The 17305-nt window shown below is 38.4% G+C and overlaps 1 protein-coding gene and 1 long non-coding RNA gene across 11 annotated transcripts in view; one reads left to right on the plus strand and one right to left on the minus strand.

The window, feature by feature from the left end:
- CPEB3 (cytoplasmic polyadenylation element binding protein 3) overlaps window positions 1-17305 on the plus strand; it is a 239167-nt gene that overhangs the window by 110584 nt on the left and 111278 nt on the right. For 7 of the 10 annotated variants that reach the window (XM_032245540.1, XM_032245541.1, XM_032245539.1 and 4 more), the window contains one exon: window positions 7307-7330. The exons of the other annotated variants lie outside the window; for them this stretch is intronic. In XM_032245540.1, coding sequence (XP_032101431.1) covers window positions 7307-7330 — 24 coding nt within the window. The remainder of the gene's footprint in view (window positions 1-7306; window positions 7331-17305) is intronic. 10 annotated transcript variants of the gene reach the window in all.
- Window positions 1448-7092, minus strand: LOC116528316. The gene is made up of 3 exons (XR_004258980.1): window positions 7006-7092; window positions 5413-5414; window positions 1448-1460 (listed from the first exon to the last, which is right to left on the minus strand). It is a non-coding gene; the product is annotated as an uncharacterized LOC116528316 (long non-coding RNA).

A 17305-nucleotide genomic window follows, 5' to 3' on the forward strand; every position in this document is an offset into this window, starting at 1 on the left:
TTGCAAATACAATGGAAAGAATATTTTTCTGAGAAGAATGTGAAAGAGTGAAAGAGAAGGGAAGGAAGGAGTTTTAAGACATCCAAATACTTAATATGTATAAAACAAAATAAAAATAAAAACAAATACTTAATGTAAATGTAGCAGATGAAAATACATCCTTTCCCTTCAAGCATCTTTTTTACCTGCTACTTTCATGTTGTTCATGGAGAAATTGATCTTTTCAATTATAACTTGCCTAGTTTGAGAAATGCTATCAAACATTGGGTTAAAAGTATCTTATCTGCCATTATAAGACAAAGATATAGGAGGAGGATATAGAGACTAACCCTATCACTCCTGCTGTTTAAGAATTTACAGTCTAAGGAGGGAAAGGCGGGACATTTTGATTCAAGCTTTAAGATCTTAACCCATCTTAAGTGAACTTTTTTTTATGACTGATACTCCAAGGGAAGCTGAAAGGGAGCATTAGATGTTTGAATAATTTTATGATGCCTACTGAAATGGTGACTCAAAAAGTAAGTTGCAAGATGTTTCTTAACTGATTTTATTACAAGGAAAGTAATAATTTGTCCATATAGTGACTTTTTCTTTTCTTTTCTTTTTTTTTTTTAAGACAGAGTTTCATTCTTGTTGCCCAGGCTGGAATAAATACAATGGTACAATCTTGGCTCACTGCAACCTCTGCCTCCCGGGTTCAAACAATTCTCCTGCCTAAGCCTTCCAAGTTGCTGGGATTACAGGCATATGCCATTACACCCAGCTAATTTTGTATTTTTAGTAGAGATGGGATTTCTCCGTGTTGGTCAGGCTTGTCTCAAGCACTTGACCTCAGGTGATCCATACACCTCAGCTTCTCAAAATGCTGGGATTATAGGCATGAGCCACTGCGCCTGGCCTCTCCTACAGTGACTTTTAATAGTCTTGACAAAAACTTCCATGTCCATTAATGAAATGTTATACTAAAGCCTTTGGATCTTCATTCTTGTTTCATCAGGCACAAGGGCTCTGCCTGTTTTGAAAACATGTTGTGTGCTGCTTTGATCCACAGTAGAGTGAATATTTATCTGTCTGTCTCTACCTACCTACCTACACCTCAGTCCCTCCCTCCCTCCTTCCCATTCCCTCCCCCTCTTCCTTACCCTCTTCTTTTTTTCTTGCTCTTTCTCATTTTTCGAGCCTATATTGTGGAATCTATATATGGTGTTACCTTGCTTCGAGAGACTTCCTCAAATTCAGATGAATCCATGTAACAGAAGAGTTCATTTAAATACCAGATCAAGTTTGGCAATTTCTTACAAAATTAAACATACTCTTACCATGCAGTTCAGCAGTTGCACTTCTTGATATTTACCCAGAGAAGTTGAAAACATATATCCACATAAAAACTTGCACATGGGTGTTCAGAGCAGCTTTATTCATAATTACTAAAACTTGGAAGCAACCAAGATATAAATAAGCTGTGGTACATCCAGATAATGGAATGTTATTCAGCACTATAAACAAATGAGCTATGAAGCCATGAAAAGACCTGGAGGAACCTTAAATGCATATTACTAAGTAAAAGAAGACAATCTAAAAAGGTTTCATATGATTCCAACTATATGACGTTCTGGAAAAGGCAAAACTATGGAGACAGTAAAAAGATCAGTGTTTGCCAGAGGTTAAGTGGGAGGGAGGAATGAAGAGATGGAGCACAGGGGATTTTTAAGGCAGTGAAATTCTTCTATATGATACTGTAACAGTAGATGCATGTTACACATTTGTCAGAACACATGGAATGTACACCAAGAGTGAATCCTAATGTAAACTGTAGACTTTGGATGATAATGACGTGTCAGCATAGGTTCATCAGTTTTAACAAATGTACTATTCTGGAGGGAGATGTTGATAATTGGGGAAGCTATCCAAGTGTGGGGGTTAGGGGACATGTACAACATCTTTGGGCCTTCCTCTCCATTTTGCTGTGAACCAAAAAGGTTCTAAAAATATAAAGTCTTTAAAAAACAAAGCAGAGTCTAACATGCCCTTCCCTTGGGTAGTCTCATATGTAAGAGTGTAGCCATTAAAACTTAGTGTAGGCCAAATCATAAGGAATAACAGATGATCTATTTTAGTGTTGCCTCATATGCCCAACAAAGTACCATACCACTAACATGAGAGTGCTGTTCACAGTGTACTTGTCACTGACCTTACAAATCCACTTTTGGAATAATTCTTGTATTTTCCCCTGTAAAATACATGTACCTTTTAATTTTTATTCTGATGGATTGAAAATTAGTATTTTTTTTCAATTTTTAATTATTCAGGTTTATGATTTAAAAGCTACAAAAATGTTAGTGCTGTGGATTTTCTGCACTATTTTTATAACCAGTGAACTAATCTAAAATATTTGTAATGTTTTGTTTTTATATATTCAAATACAAACAGCACACAAACCATAAATACATAGGTTTAATAAATATGTTGCTTAATGTAGTATCACAAATTGAGCACACCCTTGTAACTAGTACCTGGATTAAGACCAAAAGATGACTAACACCTCAAACTACACCCCTAGGGTCTGCTCTGGTTACTATCTCTAGCCAAGGGTAACACTACTCTGACTTCAAAAATTAGAGGTAATTTTTATGGGCTCTAAATTGCTAAATATATATGAAACAGTAAAAGAGTTCTATCTCTTAAAAAAAAGAAAAGAATTATATCTTCAAGCCTGGTAATAGTTGATAATTGAGAAGTAAAGTTCTTGGCGGAAGTAGACATTCGAAAGAATATTGTATTTTGTTATATCTGGTAAGCATAGATAGGATATTAGAAAGTTGAAATAAGTCACATTACTCCATTTTATAAAATATGTAATCAGCTGGATGCGCTTGTAATCCTAGCACTTTGGGAGGCCAAAGCGAGCAGATCACGAGGTCAGGAGTTTGAGACCAGCCTGGCCAATATGGTGAAACCAAGTCTTTACTAAAAATACAAAAATTAGCCAGTGTGGTGGTATGTGCCTGTAGTCGCAGCTACTCGGGAGGCCGAGGCAGAAGAATCACTTGATCCTGGGAGTCAGAGGTTGCAGTGAGCCAAGATGGCACCACTGCACTCCAGCCTGGGCGACACAGCGAGACTCCATCTCAAAAAAAAAAAAAATGTGGAATGATTTTGTGTTGGCTGCTGTAGGTTTATATATTCAACATTCTTTCTTGTTCAGAGTTTCTAGGGGAAACCAGAAACCACTATTTTTGTACTCCCATATCTCCTTGGTGTTCATTTCATTGTCTTTCTATAAATAAAGGAAGAGTTTGACTCTAATTAGACTGTTTACAAATGGCCCTCATATGAGCAACTCGATCAAATGTTAAACCACTAACAGAGTTGGCCTATATTTTAAAGGCCATCAAGGCATATATTACTCCTGTTCATGATTGTGTACTCAGCTAGCAAGCTGTGTTTGTTGAGTAACAACTTGATATAGAGCATTCTTCCAAGTATATTACAGGGTATTAAAAGGAGTACAAGATATGGACCTTGTCCCCTAGTGAGTTGTTTGTGTGAACTGTGGAGCCAGACTGCTTGATTCAAGTTCCAAATTCATTGCTCCCTAACTATGTGATTTTGGACAAGATATTTACCTTTTTGTGTTCCATTTTCCTCATCTGAAAAAAGAATTAAGGATATGTCATAAAGTTGTGGGGTATATTAAATGATACTAATACATGTGAAGCATTTTGAACTGTTCCCCACACATAGGAAGCATTCATTAGGTTTTAGCTGCTATGATAATTACTATAACAGGACCAAGGTAGTATGTAATAAATTCCATAGTCAATGATAAAAACAAATCTAAGCCGCTAGGCAAGGTGGCTCACACCTGTAATCCCAACACTTTGGGAGGCCGAGGTGGGTGGATCACCTGAGGTCAGAAGTTTGAGACCAGCCTGGCCAACATGGTGAAAACATGTCTCTACTAAAAATATGAAGAATTAGCCGGGCAAGGTGGTGGGCAACTGTAATCCCAGCTACTCGGGAGTCTGAGGCAGGAGAATCTCTAGAACCCTGGAGGCAGAAGTGACAGTGAGCCGAGATCGCGCCATTGTACTCTAGCAGGGGCAACAATGGCGAAATTCCATCTAAAAACAAACAAACAAATCTAAGCATCTCAGGTCCCTACTTGATATTGGCTCCCTATTCCATATACCATCCTGTCTCTCTGTTATCAGAGTCCCCAGCCATCATGAACCAATTTATAGTCCCAGCACTTTGGGAGGCCAAGGTAGGCAGATCCCTTGAAGTCCAGGAGACCAGCTTTCATGACATGGTGAAACCCTTTCTTTGCAAAAGATACAGAAATTAGCTGGGTGTAGTGATCTCAGCTGCTCAGGAGGCTGAGGTGGGAGAATCACTTGAACCCAGGAGGTGGTGGTTGTAGTGAGCAGAGATCATGCCACTGCACTCCAGCCTCTGTGCCACAGTGAGACCCCATCTCAAAAAAGCAAACCAACAAACAAAACTCCCAGGTAGGTCTTTCATAACTCTTCCTCTCTCTCCGATTCAACATGCTCCCCTCCACCCCATGCCTGTCTAGATCTATTAACCTCATCTATATTACTTAAATGTTTAGTGGTTGAAGACCTGTGTGAACAACATTCTCATTTATCCTCTAGGGGTGTTAATGTCCAGTGAATCATTTGTACCTTAGTATTGCAGTCAGATCTGTCTTCATTGGATATATGGTCAGAAGTCAGATATAATGGGAAAAAAATTATTGATTGAGAGAGAAATAAATAATTTTAAAATGTGGGGTATTTCCTTTCTCAGTAGAGATTTTTCTTTGGGGTGTCAGGCAGCGTAACATCATTGATGATGGGAAAAAAGGACAAAGGGACAAGTCATGGGATGTCAAAATTTATTTCATTTCTTTTTAAGTATTAATCCATGTAATTATGGATGAAGCAAATTTGGGGGAGGGGTCAAGCTAGGAGGCTACCTACAATTTATTATACTTTTTGTAAGAAGAGGAATTCTGGGTTCCAAATAATAAACAGTATAAAAGTCCCCTAAATTGTTTTTAGAATGCATCTGCTCTTGTAAATGATGTAAACAGAAATAGCAGTGTAAGTTCAGAAGAGATTTTTTTCGGCTGGGCATGGTGGTTCACCCCTATAATCCCAGCACTTTGGAAGGCCAAGGTGGGGGGAATCACTTGAGGTCAGGAATTCGAGACTAGCCTGGCCAACATGACGAAACCCCATCTCTACTAAAAATACAAAAATTAGCCAGGCGTGGTGGCAGGCACCTGTAATTCCAGCTATTCAGGAGGCTGAGGCAGGAGAATCACTTGGACCTGGGAGGTAGAGGTTGCAGTGAGCCGAGAGATCATGCCACTGCACTCCAGCCTGGGTGACAGAGTGAGGCTACATCTCAAAAACAAAAACAACAAAAAAGAACCAGATTTTTTTCATTGAGGATTGTAGTACACGGGGAGTGAAGGAAAAAATAGAGCTTGAGCTGGATAATTCCTTCTAATATTTAAGTAGTGGGAAAGTGAAGAGGTTAAAGGTGTGGAGTGAGGGCAAGTCTGATGCCTGAGGAAAAGTAGAAAATAGTAGAAGATGAGATTGGCTTAGTCATGTTTCAACTATCCGGCTAAAAAGTCCGAATTATTTTCCTATGGAAGAAATTGGTGTTTTGTTGTTGTTGTTGTTGTTGTTGTTGTTTTTGAGACAGAGTCCCACTCTGTCACCCAGGCTGGAGCGTAGTAGCACGATCTTGGCTAACTGCAATTTCCATCTCCCAGGTTCAAGCAATTCTCCTGCCTCAGCCTCCCCAGTAGTTGGGACTATAGGCGCTTCCCATCACACCTGGCTAATTTTTGTATTTTTAGTAGAGACAGCGTTTTACCATGTTGTCCAGGTTGGTCTCAAACTCCACTCCTGACCTCAGGTGATCCGCCCACCTCAGCCTCCCAAAGTGCTGCAATTACAAGCATGAGCCACCGCACCCAGCCAGAAATCATTTTATTTAATGCTTACTATCTTACACTGTAAATATAACCCCAAATTATCTTCCTTTTTCAATATAAGCTACTTGTGTGACATTTCATGCTTTTACTTATTTATTTACTTATTTATTTTGAGACAGAGTCTTGTTCTGTCGCCCAGGCTGGAGGTCAGTGGCGTGATCTCAGCTCACTGCAACCTCTGTCCCCCAGGTTCAAGTGATTCTCCTGTCTCAGCCTCCCGAGTAGCTGGGATTACAGGCATGAGCTATCATGCCCGGCTAATTTTAGTAGAGATGGGGTTTTGCCATGTTGACCAGGCTGCTGAAACTCCTGACCTCAAACCATCCTCCTGCCTTGGCCTCCCAAAGTGCTGGATTACAAATGTGAGCCACCACACCTGGCCTGTCACGCTTTTAAAAAATGGATTAAGCTCTAAATCATTTTTAAAAATAGAACCTGAGGTTTCAAATTTGAGAAACTTTCCACTCTGAAAATCATTCTACATGACAGGATCTTTTAGTGATACATGATACCACAGTCTAGCTCTATTAAACATTGTAACAGTACATTCTGTAGGCCTGGAGTTTTGAAGAGGAAGAAAACCTTTAAAGCACTGTATTATTAAGCATGGCCTAAGGGGGACCCAGTGCCTTAATCTCATTTTACTTTTGCAATTCATTTTATAGATGAAAAAGATATTACATTCCCCCATCTGTAATATTGAGTTGAAAGTAAATGGAGACAATAAGAGAAGCTTTACTGAAAATTTTACAGAAACACATTCTGTAAAGTAACAGCTAGTTGTATATAAAATTTCTATACATTTTTCAGGGGAATCTATGAAGAGAGTGTGTGTGTGTATGTATGCTTGGGGGGAATGTGTGTGTCCTAAGAAATTCAGTGACCACTGCATGGTATAGCTTTTAGTTATTTAGAACAAATAATTTTTTTTCTTATCTGGTGGCAAGATAAAAGTACAAATGAAGATTTATAAATTAGTTTTAAAATACTTTGATATAGATAATAGGCTCCAATATAAATCCTCATAAGACTTCTGAAACATCCATTGTGTCTGTTCCAGTGGCTGCCACATCCAGTTAAATTTCTTTTTAATATTGTGATTTAGTTTGTATTTCATAAAGGTTTTTTTTTTTTAATACAGTGTTTGTAGTCAAGTTGAACAGTATCTTCATATCAATTAAATAATTCCAAGAATACATAGAAAAGCTTTGTATGAATATATTTTTTTTAATTTCTAAATTCACCATTTTGATACAAATACCCATGGTTTTCTTCTATGTTTACATGCAGCCAGGAGCTATGGGCGGAGACGAGGTAAATTTTTTTTTTAATGAGATCTTTTGCTTGCCAAATTGTGAGTAAATATGAGTGTGTTTATGTGTGTGTGTATTTATACCTGTGTGTGTGTAAACCAATAATTATTATATGGTGTGATGTTCTAGCTTAATTATTTTAGCAAAATAATTTATCATTTTTATTACAATTACTTTTTGTTGTTGGTAATTTGTTCTTTTTTTTTTTTGGTAATTTCTTTTAATTCTAAAAAAGACATGACAAAGACTTTCTACTTAGAAGATTTTTGTTGTATGGCTTATTATGAATAAAGATGAGGAAATAAAGGCCAAGCATGTGTATTCATTGTGTTTTCATACAACTTAGAAGGCAGAACTTGGGTTTTGAAATGCAATTCTTGATCTTATTAGGTTGGCTGGTGAATTTTTTTCTGCTATGTCCAGAGGCAGATTTACTCCGAAGGTAAATGAAGCCTAAGCTTCAGGGCCTCTTACTTGCTTGGACCCATTCCAAAGTCTCCCTAATTTTTGTGTTTTTTTTTTTTAAGACAGAGTTTCACTCTTGTTACCCACCAGGCCAAAGTGCAATGGTGCTGCCTTGGCTCACCACAGCCTCTGCCTCCTACGTTCAAGCGATTCTCCTGCCTCTGTCTCCCAAGTAGCAGGGATTATGGGCATGTGCCACCACCCCCGGCTAATTTTGTATTTTTAGTAGAGATGGGGTTTCTCCATGTTGGTCATGCTGATCTCAAACTCCTGACCTCAGGTGATCCACCTGCCCCGGCTTCCCAAAGTGCTGGGATTACAGGCATGAGCCACCGTGCCTGGCTGTGTTCTTTTTCTTAAAGAGGGATCCCAAAATAAGCTTTGGTCCCCATAAAACCTTCATTCTCAAAAAAAAAAAAAAAAAAAAAGGAAAACCTTCATTCTCTCCTGGTCATACCCAAACAAAACAATACAGCTCTCATTTGTGTAATGCTGTAACTGTTCTAAAGCATTTCCCATATCTGTAGTTTTTCAAATAATTTTGTGAAGTAGCTAGGAGAAGCCGGATGTAGTCAAAAGCATATGGGACTTAGGGTCAGACACGTAGGTTGTAATCATTGCCTTATCATTTAGATTTGCTATGCTCATCTGTAAATTATGAGGTAATCAAACCAGTCTTGTCCTACTTCAGAGTATTAATGGAGTTCTAGTTAAAAAAAAAAAAAAAAAGAAATGAAAACCTATCCATGTAAATTAAAAATATTCCAAAATATAAGTTACTTTCATGCTTATTTGCAGAAGCTGAGGGAAAAGAAGTAATTTACTTGCTGTGTGACCAAGTTAAAGCCAGAGTCAAGATCAGAATCTGTGTCTTTTGGCTCTTTATCTGCTAATGTTTACCATTCATCAGCTGTCTCTGACTTTGTAGTTGAGTTACAAAGAGAAGATAATGATGCTAAACTCATAGTATTTTGTTATTTAAAAAAATTAAAAATATTATCTGCCTATGCTTACCCAACCAATGCTTTCATCATTTATTCCATAGCAAATGTTTGTTGAATGAGTAAATATTGGCAGAACCTAGTATGTATGTATGGCGAATCATATAGTCACTTTTGCTTTTCATCATCATCGAATGGAAAAACATTTGTGTAAATGATTATTTTCTATCTGTGGAAATGAATATCATTAAATGTTATTGTCTAATTTTTTAAATTTTAAAAAGTTAAAGCCTGGAAATAAAGTTATTAAGAAATATTTTGTACCATATTTTTTTCATGTTGCTAGAAAAATGATCACTGTCAGGAAAGAATAGGAAATGGACTATTTTATATAGAAAATAGATACCATCTGGAGAATAGACAGCAGGGACTCGCTTTTCCTCTTCTCACGTACTAATCAGTCACCAAATCTTTTTTTTTTTTTTTTTTTTTTTTTTTTTTGAGACGGAGGTTCGCTTTTGTTACCTAGGCTGGAGTGCAATGGCACGATCTTGGCTCACCATAACCTCCGCCTCCTGGTTCAGGCAATTCTCCTGCCTCAGCTTCCTGAGTAGCTGGGATTACAGGCATGCGCCACCATGCCCAGCTAATTTTTTGTATTTTTAGTAGAGACCATGTTGACGACGATGGTCTCAATCTCTTGACCTCATGTTCCACCCGCCTCGGCCTCCCAAAGTGCTGGGATTACAGGTGTGAGCCACTGCGCCCGGCGCAGTCACCAAACCTTGTCAAGATTTTCCCTCTAGTTTTGTCAGGCCTTGTCCTTCTCATTTCTACTATTTTTATTTCTCCTGTTCCATTTCTATAGCTTCATCTTTCTGAAATACCACTTTGTCTGTGTCACCCCCATTCTCAATTCAGGATCCCTACGATCTGGCCTCTGCCTCTTTCACCAACTCATTATCTTCATTTTTCCCACGTCATCTTTCCCTGACCAGTCTGTTTGCTTTCCCACTCTCTGGCCATATAGGTCACTCTTCCTCTCACCTACTTATCTAAGGTCTATCCTTTTTTTACTAGTTCAAACCTTACCTCTGATTCTGCTGTCTTTCATTCTTCCGGTCTTTTCTGAATGCCCTGATTCTTCAGCTGGGGTAAGTTCTTTCAGTACAGTTGTCTCTAGTACCTAACACTGGACCCTATGTATACTTAGCCCTTATTAAGTGATTATTGATAAGGATTAATTTGAAACAACACCATACATTTATGCAGAGCACAGTTTGACATCTTATTTTTTAAATTATTTTATAAATAATGACATATTAATACTATATATCAAGAATATAAAGTTACCTATAGTTTCTAAGCTTCTGAAAAAAAAAACTCTTCCTTTTTTCATGTTACTTTCTCCACATCTATTTGTAAAGTTGACTTTATTATTCTCAGAAGTCACGATCTTAGCATGAGGTGCTTCACTAAATATTTCCTGGAATGGCTTGATCCCTGCTCTTGTTCTGCAGTTTGATAGTTGTAGGTGAAGAAGAAAATGATGAGGGGGAGGGGAAGGGAAGAAAGAGAGAGAAAGAAGTACAAAGGGTAGAAGACTGAATGTTGGCTTTCTGAAACTAAAAAAGAACAGACAGAAAATGTTTTGTCCATGCTTTCAATAAGTCTTTCATTCCCAAAGCTGAAAAAGAAGTCATCTTTCTAAAATGTAATGATTTAACCATATAGGATAAAGCATATCTAGATCTCATATCTAGAACTCTTATTCTCTGAGATGTATTCATTTCAACCAACTCTGCATGGCATACTTCTGATGAACTGGCAGCCTTCCTTATGCTCATTTATTCATGTGATCAGGGATTAAATCAATGCTTGATCCCTTTTCTCTAATTTACATTTAGACTTTCTCAAAAAGCCTAAAAATTAAGTCTGCTGATGTATGTTACCTCCCTCTACCTATGAATAAGAATAGAACTGGAGCTATAAATTATGTTCTTTGTGTTACATAAACATGTTAGTAAATTTTTTTTTCTTTTTTCTTTTCTTTTCTTTTTTTTTTTTTTTTTTTTTAACAGAGCCTCACTCTGTTGCCCAGGCTGGAGTGCAGTGGCATAATCTTGGCTCACTGCAACCTCCACCTCATGGGTTCAAGTGATTCTCCTGCCTCAGCCTCCCAAGCAGCTGGGACTACAAGCATGCACTGCCATACCTGGCTAATTTTTGTATTTTTAGTAGACATAGGGTTTTACCATGTTGGCTAGGCTGGTCTTGAACTCCTGGTCTCAAGCCATCCACCCATCTCCCAAAGTGCTGGGATTATAGGCATGAGCCACCATGCCTGGCCACATTGGTAAATTTTCTAGGAACAGAAATAAAGTGAATATAATATATGTGAAAGTTTTGAGTTCTGTTAGCACAAATTTGGCAGTGGACTTTTACATCTCTCCTGATAAGTGTGGAAAAGTTTCCTGCGATAAGTAGCATTTCAGGACCTATTTGGATAATGGAATAGGAATGGGAAGCAAGACTTTCTAGTATGTTTCTCCTTAGAAGAAAGTTTAAAGATGAGATTGCCATGACCAGATGCTTGGAGTACATATCTCTGAGTGTATCCTGTGAGGCCAGCTGGAGAGGAGAAGCTGGCAGTAAGACGGTCTATGCTGCCTGAATGAATGTTTTTGAAACAGAGGGTGAAACTCCTGGACACAGTCAGGCTTTAGAAAGAGGGTTTATGATAAAAGTAGTGAAAGCAGGAGATAACTTGAACATCAGCTCAAGGCTTGGAAGGGGATATTGAAGGTAGACTGCAAACCAAGTACTTCTAGTAATGTTGTTGAAGCAGTAATAATAAGAAATGAGAGGAATTAGATGTGAAAGAATAAGATTTGAAAATAAATATCAATTACATATAGAGTTTAAAAATACCCAATTATATTTCCCATTTATATCCATTTTTATTTTGTTTCAGTAGACAAACCTTGATTTTGTTTATGGAATAAGACTCACACCAAAGAATCTTGCCATTGTTCTTTGGGAGCATTCTGCCTTTGATAAGCTTTAATATGTGACATCCTAACAACTGCAACCCCTGTTAGAAACTAGTCTATCAGCTAGTATCATTTAAGATTTTTGCCTACACATTTAATATATACTGTGTTTTTCATTTCACATGAGAATGAGTTTTTATGGTCTCCATGAAACCCTTGTCCGAAAGTAGACATATTGGCTATGCCAGTATTTTTGATGTTTAACAGAATTTCCTAGTGATAGAGCAGTAAGGAAAATATGAAAGGTCTTTTTAATAATGCAAATGAGAAAACATAACTAGTCTACCAGGTAGTGTCATTTAAGGTTTTTGCCTACACATTTAATATATACCGTGCTTTTCATTTCACATGAGTATGAGTTTTTATGGTCTCCATGAAACTCTTGTCCATAAGTAGACATGTTGGCTATGCCAGTATTTTTGTTTTTGTTTTTTGAGATGGAGTGTTGCTCTGTCACCCAGGCTTGAGTATAATGGTGTGATCATCTCTGCTCACTGCAACCTCCACCCCCCAAGTTCAAGTGATTCTCCTGCCTCAGCCCCCTGAGTAGCTGGGATTAGAGATACGCACCACCGTGCCCAGCTAGTTTCTGTATTTTTAGTATTGATGGGGTTTTTCCATGTTGGCCAGGCTGGTCTCAAACTCCTGACCCCAGGCAATCCACCTGCCTTGGCTTCTCAAAGTGCTGTGACTATAGGCATGAGCCACCATGCCTGGCCCATACCAGTATTTTTGATGTTTAACAGAATTTCCTAGTTGTAGAGCAATAAGGAGAATATAACAGGTCCTTTTAACAGTGCGAATGAGAAAATAAAAAGAATGATTAGAGTTACTGTTATAAATGTACTCCTGCATATATTTAGTTCATAAAAATATATGTATATTAATGGGTTACTTAACTGATAACAAAAGTTCTAAAGTCCAACCAAACAAACTTGTATGCTGAATTGAAGTTGAGTATTTCTTTTTCTTTTTTCTTTCTTTCTTTTTTTTTTTTTGTGTGTGTGTGAAGTTGAGTATTTCTTTTTTCTTTTTTGGGATGGAGCCTTGCTCTCTCACCCATGCTGGAGTGCAGGGGCGTGATCTTATGTCACTGCAACCTCTGCCTCCTGGGTTCAAGTGATTCTCCAGCCTCAGCCTTCCGAGTAGCTGGGACTACAGATGTGTGCCACTGTGTCTGACTAATTTTTGTGTGTGTGTTTTTAGTAAGACGGGGTTTTGCCATGTTGGTCAGGCTGGTCTTGAACTCCTGACCTCAGGTGATCTGCCCACCTCAGCCTCCCAAAGTGCTGAGATTATAGGAAGGAGCCATCGTGCCTGGCCCAAAGTTGAGTATTTCTGTCAAAAGCCTGCTCAAGGGGAGAGAGATCAGCTTTCCCAGTGAGACCATGGTAAAAGCATGCCATCCTGCTAATTCAAACCCAGTTATATGAGCTTGCTTGTTTAAAGGTATGGATGATTCTGGAATAAAACATGGACATGAATCTGAGAATTTTCTGAATGTTCATGGTTACAATATCTGAAAATGTTACTACTCATAGTAATAGGAAAAGTTGAGCACAGATGATAGTGAGAGGAAGATCACTAGTTCTTCACTTTTGTGGGAAGTTAATCTGGGAGGGGCCAAAAGAAAGACTGAAGGAGGGATTTTCTGTGCCTTCAACCCAAATTTTGCTCCTTAAGTGTTTGCATACCTATGCTGTTCTAGACTCCAGATGTGGTCTCTGACATTGCTCAGTGGTCACTCTAGTAGGGAGAAAGACAATAAGTAAGTGAAATGAATATTTTTAAAGTTGTGGTAGGCCGGGCGCGGTGGCTCATGCCTATAATCCCGGCACTTTGGGAGGCCGAGGCGGGTGGATCACGAGGTCAAGAGATAGAGACCATCCTGGTCAACAAGGTGAAACCCCGTCTCTACTAAAAATATACAAATTAGCTGGGCATGATGGTGCGTGCCTGTAGTCCCAGCTACTCAGGAGGCTGAGGCAGGAGAATTGCTTGAACCCAGGAGGCGGAGGTTGCGGTGAGCCGAGATCGTGCCATTGCACTCCAGTCTGAGCAACAACAGTGAAACTCTGTTTCAAAAAAAAAAAAAGTTGTGGTAAATGCTAGGCAGAAAAGAATAGTGGAGTCTCTGTAAGGTAGGGAGGTCACCTCTGAAGAGGTGAAGCACAAAGGATGGAGAGAAAGCTATCTAAAAAAATTTTTTTTATTAAGGAAATTTTTAAATATATAAAATGTAGAATAGTTTAATGAACACCAATATATCCATTATCAGCTTCAATTATTATCAGCATTTTTGTCAGTTTTATCTCATATATTCTCTTCCCTGTCTCCCTGGAATATGTTAAAGGAGATTTCAGATATAAGACTAGTTTAAAAGGGGAAGATGGAAGGAACTACATTTGTAAAAGGCTTGAGGCAAAGCACAGATACATGCTACAACATAAACCGTGAAAACATTATACTAAGTGAAAGAAGCCAGTGTCAAGAGTCACACCTTTGTATGATACCGTTTATATGAAGTGTCCAGAATAGACAAATGTATTGAGACAAAACAGAGATGAGTGATTGCCTAGAGCTTAGAGGTTGGGGAAAAACAAAGAGTGACTGCTAATGGATTAAAGGATCAATTGTATAATATGTGAATTATATTTCAAAAAAATCATGTTTCTTAAAAAAAAAAAAAAAGGTTTGAGGCAAGAAAGGGCTTAGTTTGAGGAAGTAAATGAAGCCTAGAATGGCTGATGCTTGGTAGGTGGTGATGGAGTATGTCTCAAGATGAGTTTGGAGAAAGGAAAGAGAATCTGATCTTGCTGGACATTAGCTCCTAGTAAGGATTTTGAACTTGGTCCAAGTACAAGAGGAAAGTTTTGAAGCTTTAAAGCAAGGTCAGATGATTGGATTTATGTTTTTAAAAGAGCACTTTGGTTGCTGTTTGGAGTGGAGTGAAAAGAGAAGTAGGTTGCCTAGTGAGGAGGTGATGTCAGGCAAGAGATGAGAGTGGTTAGGCTAGGGTAAGGGCAGTGGAATTGGAGAGAAGTGAATGAATTAAAGATATATCTTGGAGAATGGAATCAGCAGTAGCATTTAACAGATGGTGTCAGGTTGCTGAATCTACCTTGGAGAGTAAATAAGAAGGAAGACTCAAAAATGATTTTCAGATTCTGGCTTCAGTAATTGGATGAATTGTAATGCCACATACTGAAATGGGATGGGAGATAATAGGTTTAAGGTAGATATCAAAAGTTCACTTGGAAACACATGAAGTTTGTGATGCCCAAGATATACCAGATATTGATATGAAGCAAATGTATTTTTATGTAAGATTTCTATGTAATAGATTTTATGTAAGAATTCTGTGAATTCTGCTGTCCCCAGGGATCTGAGAGCTTTTCATCTAGTTAAACTCTCTCATTATGCAAATGAAACCATAAATGAAATGTTTTTTGTTCAAAGTCACATACTGGACACTAGGCTGGAACCTGTCTGTACTTCCAGGGGAAAAAATGTGTGTGTGTGTGTGTGTGTGTGTGTGTGTGTGTGTGTGTGTGTGTATATTCCATATGTATTTTATGAGGGAATCATGCCTCATAATTCCTTTTTCTTAAACCCCGAAAGTGGCTAATTTCTGAGCTACTTGTAAGACTAAAATGAAAAGGGTCAGGCTTGGTGTAGAAGTGCTTGGCTAGAGGTACCCTGGAGCTGCTGGAGTGATGGCAGAGGCCGTGGTGGGAGCTCAGTGGTGAGGTCCCAGCAGCTTTGACAGCATAGCTTGGCAGTAGGCTTTTAGTTTTTCATTTTTGCTGAAGGAAAGGAAAGGGAGTCTTCTGGGGAGGAATTATCTCGGACAAGCCTTCCATGCTTACCAAATGCTTGGCAAGTCTTCTATTTGGCACTTTTCCTGCAAGCTTGTTTGGTTTTAAGCCATCTCCACATTCAGAGATGATTTGTTCAATTACTGGACCATAAACTAATTATAGATAGTAATTGAAATACATATCAGAGAACCAGACCATTGGTGGAAAACCAAGTGACCAACTTGTAGTGTTTAAGAAACTTTTTTCCTGCTTTTATTGAAATATTGAATATATATATTTTATTTGGCAGTATCATGTTTTAAAGCAGGTTTGTATTCTCTTCACATAGAAATATAATTTTTGATAAGTAATGTGGTTTGCTTTTAACACATTTTGGTCTTGGAAATGTTTCTGTTAAAAAAAAGAAATATGTCAGAGAGTTGCTAGTTAGTGAAGCAAGACTTCTCCTGGGGCACAATTTAGGTGCAGCCTCTTAAAGTTTCAGTTTCTAGTAACACATGTCCAGGAACTAAAATTTTACCAACCTTCTCAGGGATGATTTGTTTTAGAGATGGATTTATGCCAATCAAATGAATGCATGAATACCATCCTCACAAGGGATTACTGGACAAATCAGAATACCAGTGGTTTCTGATGGAGCTGGATGTATATGGTAATAAAATGTCAATAACTGACTATCTACTAGCTCAAGAGTCCCCCCATTCACAATAGCAGAGTGCTAAATTTATTAACAGAATAGTCCAGGAGCTTATAATAAGAGCAGAGGGGCCAGGAGCAGTGGCTCACACCTGTAATCCCAGCACTTTGGGAGGCCAAGGCAGGAGGATCACTAGAGCCCAGGAGTTCAAGACCAGCCTGGGCAACCTAATGAGACCCCATATGTATATTTAAAAGAAAAAAGGAGCAGAGGGAAATAGATTATTTTCAGGCCCTGGAAATATCAGGTGAACCATTCCGTCCCCTGGAGGAATAATCCTACATAGTATGATAAAGTCTTCATGTCTCCTGTCGGTCTGCTCTGGGTGAACACTACAAGCTCTTACGCTGCAATTCTGTCTTTTAAATGCTTTCTGCAGACTTTCTGTTCTGCCAGCACTTCAGGCAGTCATGTTACGGTAAGGTTAATAAGGTTATAGGTTTTACATTCCAGTGTTGAGAATATACTTTTCTTAACTTGATTGAACTTGGATCCATTTCCCAGGGTTCCATACACTTCACACATAATATCTCTTTCAGTGGCTGCCTGTAACAGACAAATAATCTCCACCTCAGCGATTCTTAAACTTGAGCATAGGAATCTCTGGGGAAATTCGAGCAAAGTACAGATTTTCAAGGCTGACCCCCACAGATTCAGATTAGTAGATCTGGGGACTGGGCTCTGAGACCTGTATTCTTAATTCTTACCCCCAGAGAAACATCATTTATGTGTTAGTTCTTAGCAGTTTCATTTCCAAGGGCAACTTTATTGCTGAAGGCTATAGTACTCTAAATACTAAGACACAGATTTGGTTTTAAAACCTTGGGAAATTTATTAATTACCCATAACCACTTAATAAAACTGTCCAAATTTTTACAACTCTTGATTTTGTTTTCTTTGCCAAAATACTCTGAGCTGTGGTTATGTTGGCCATGCAGAAAATTCTTTTTGTTTCAGAATGTCTTCAGCATCTGCTTCTCTCTTTCACTGCTCTGGTTC

The sequence above is a fragment of the Sapajus apella genome, unplaced genomic scaffold (assembly GCF_009761245.1).
Source record: "Sapajus apella isolate SASKATOON/1434 unplaced genomic scaffold, GSC_monkey_1.0 scaffold58, whole genome shotgun sequence".
NCBI classification, from domain to species: Eukaryota; Metazoa; Chordata; class Mammalia; order Primates; family Cebidae; genus Sapajus; species Sapajus apella.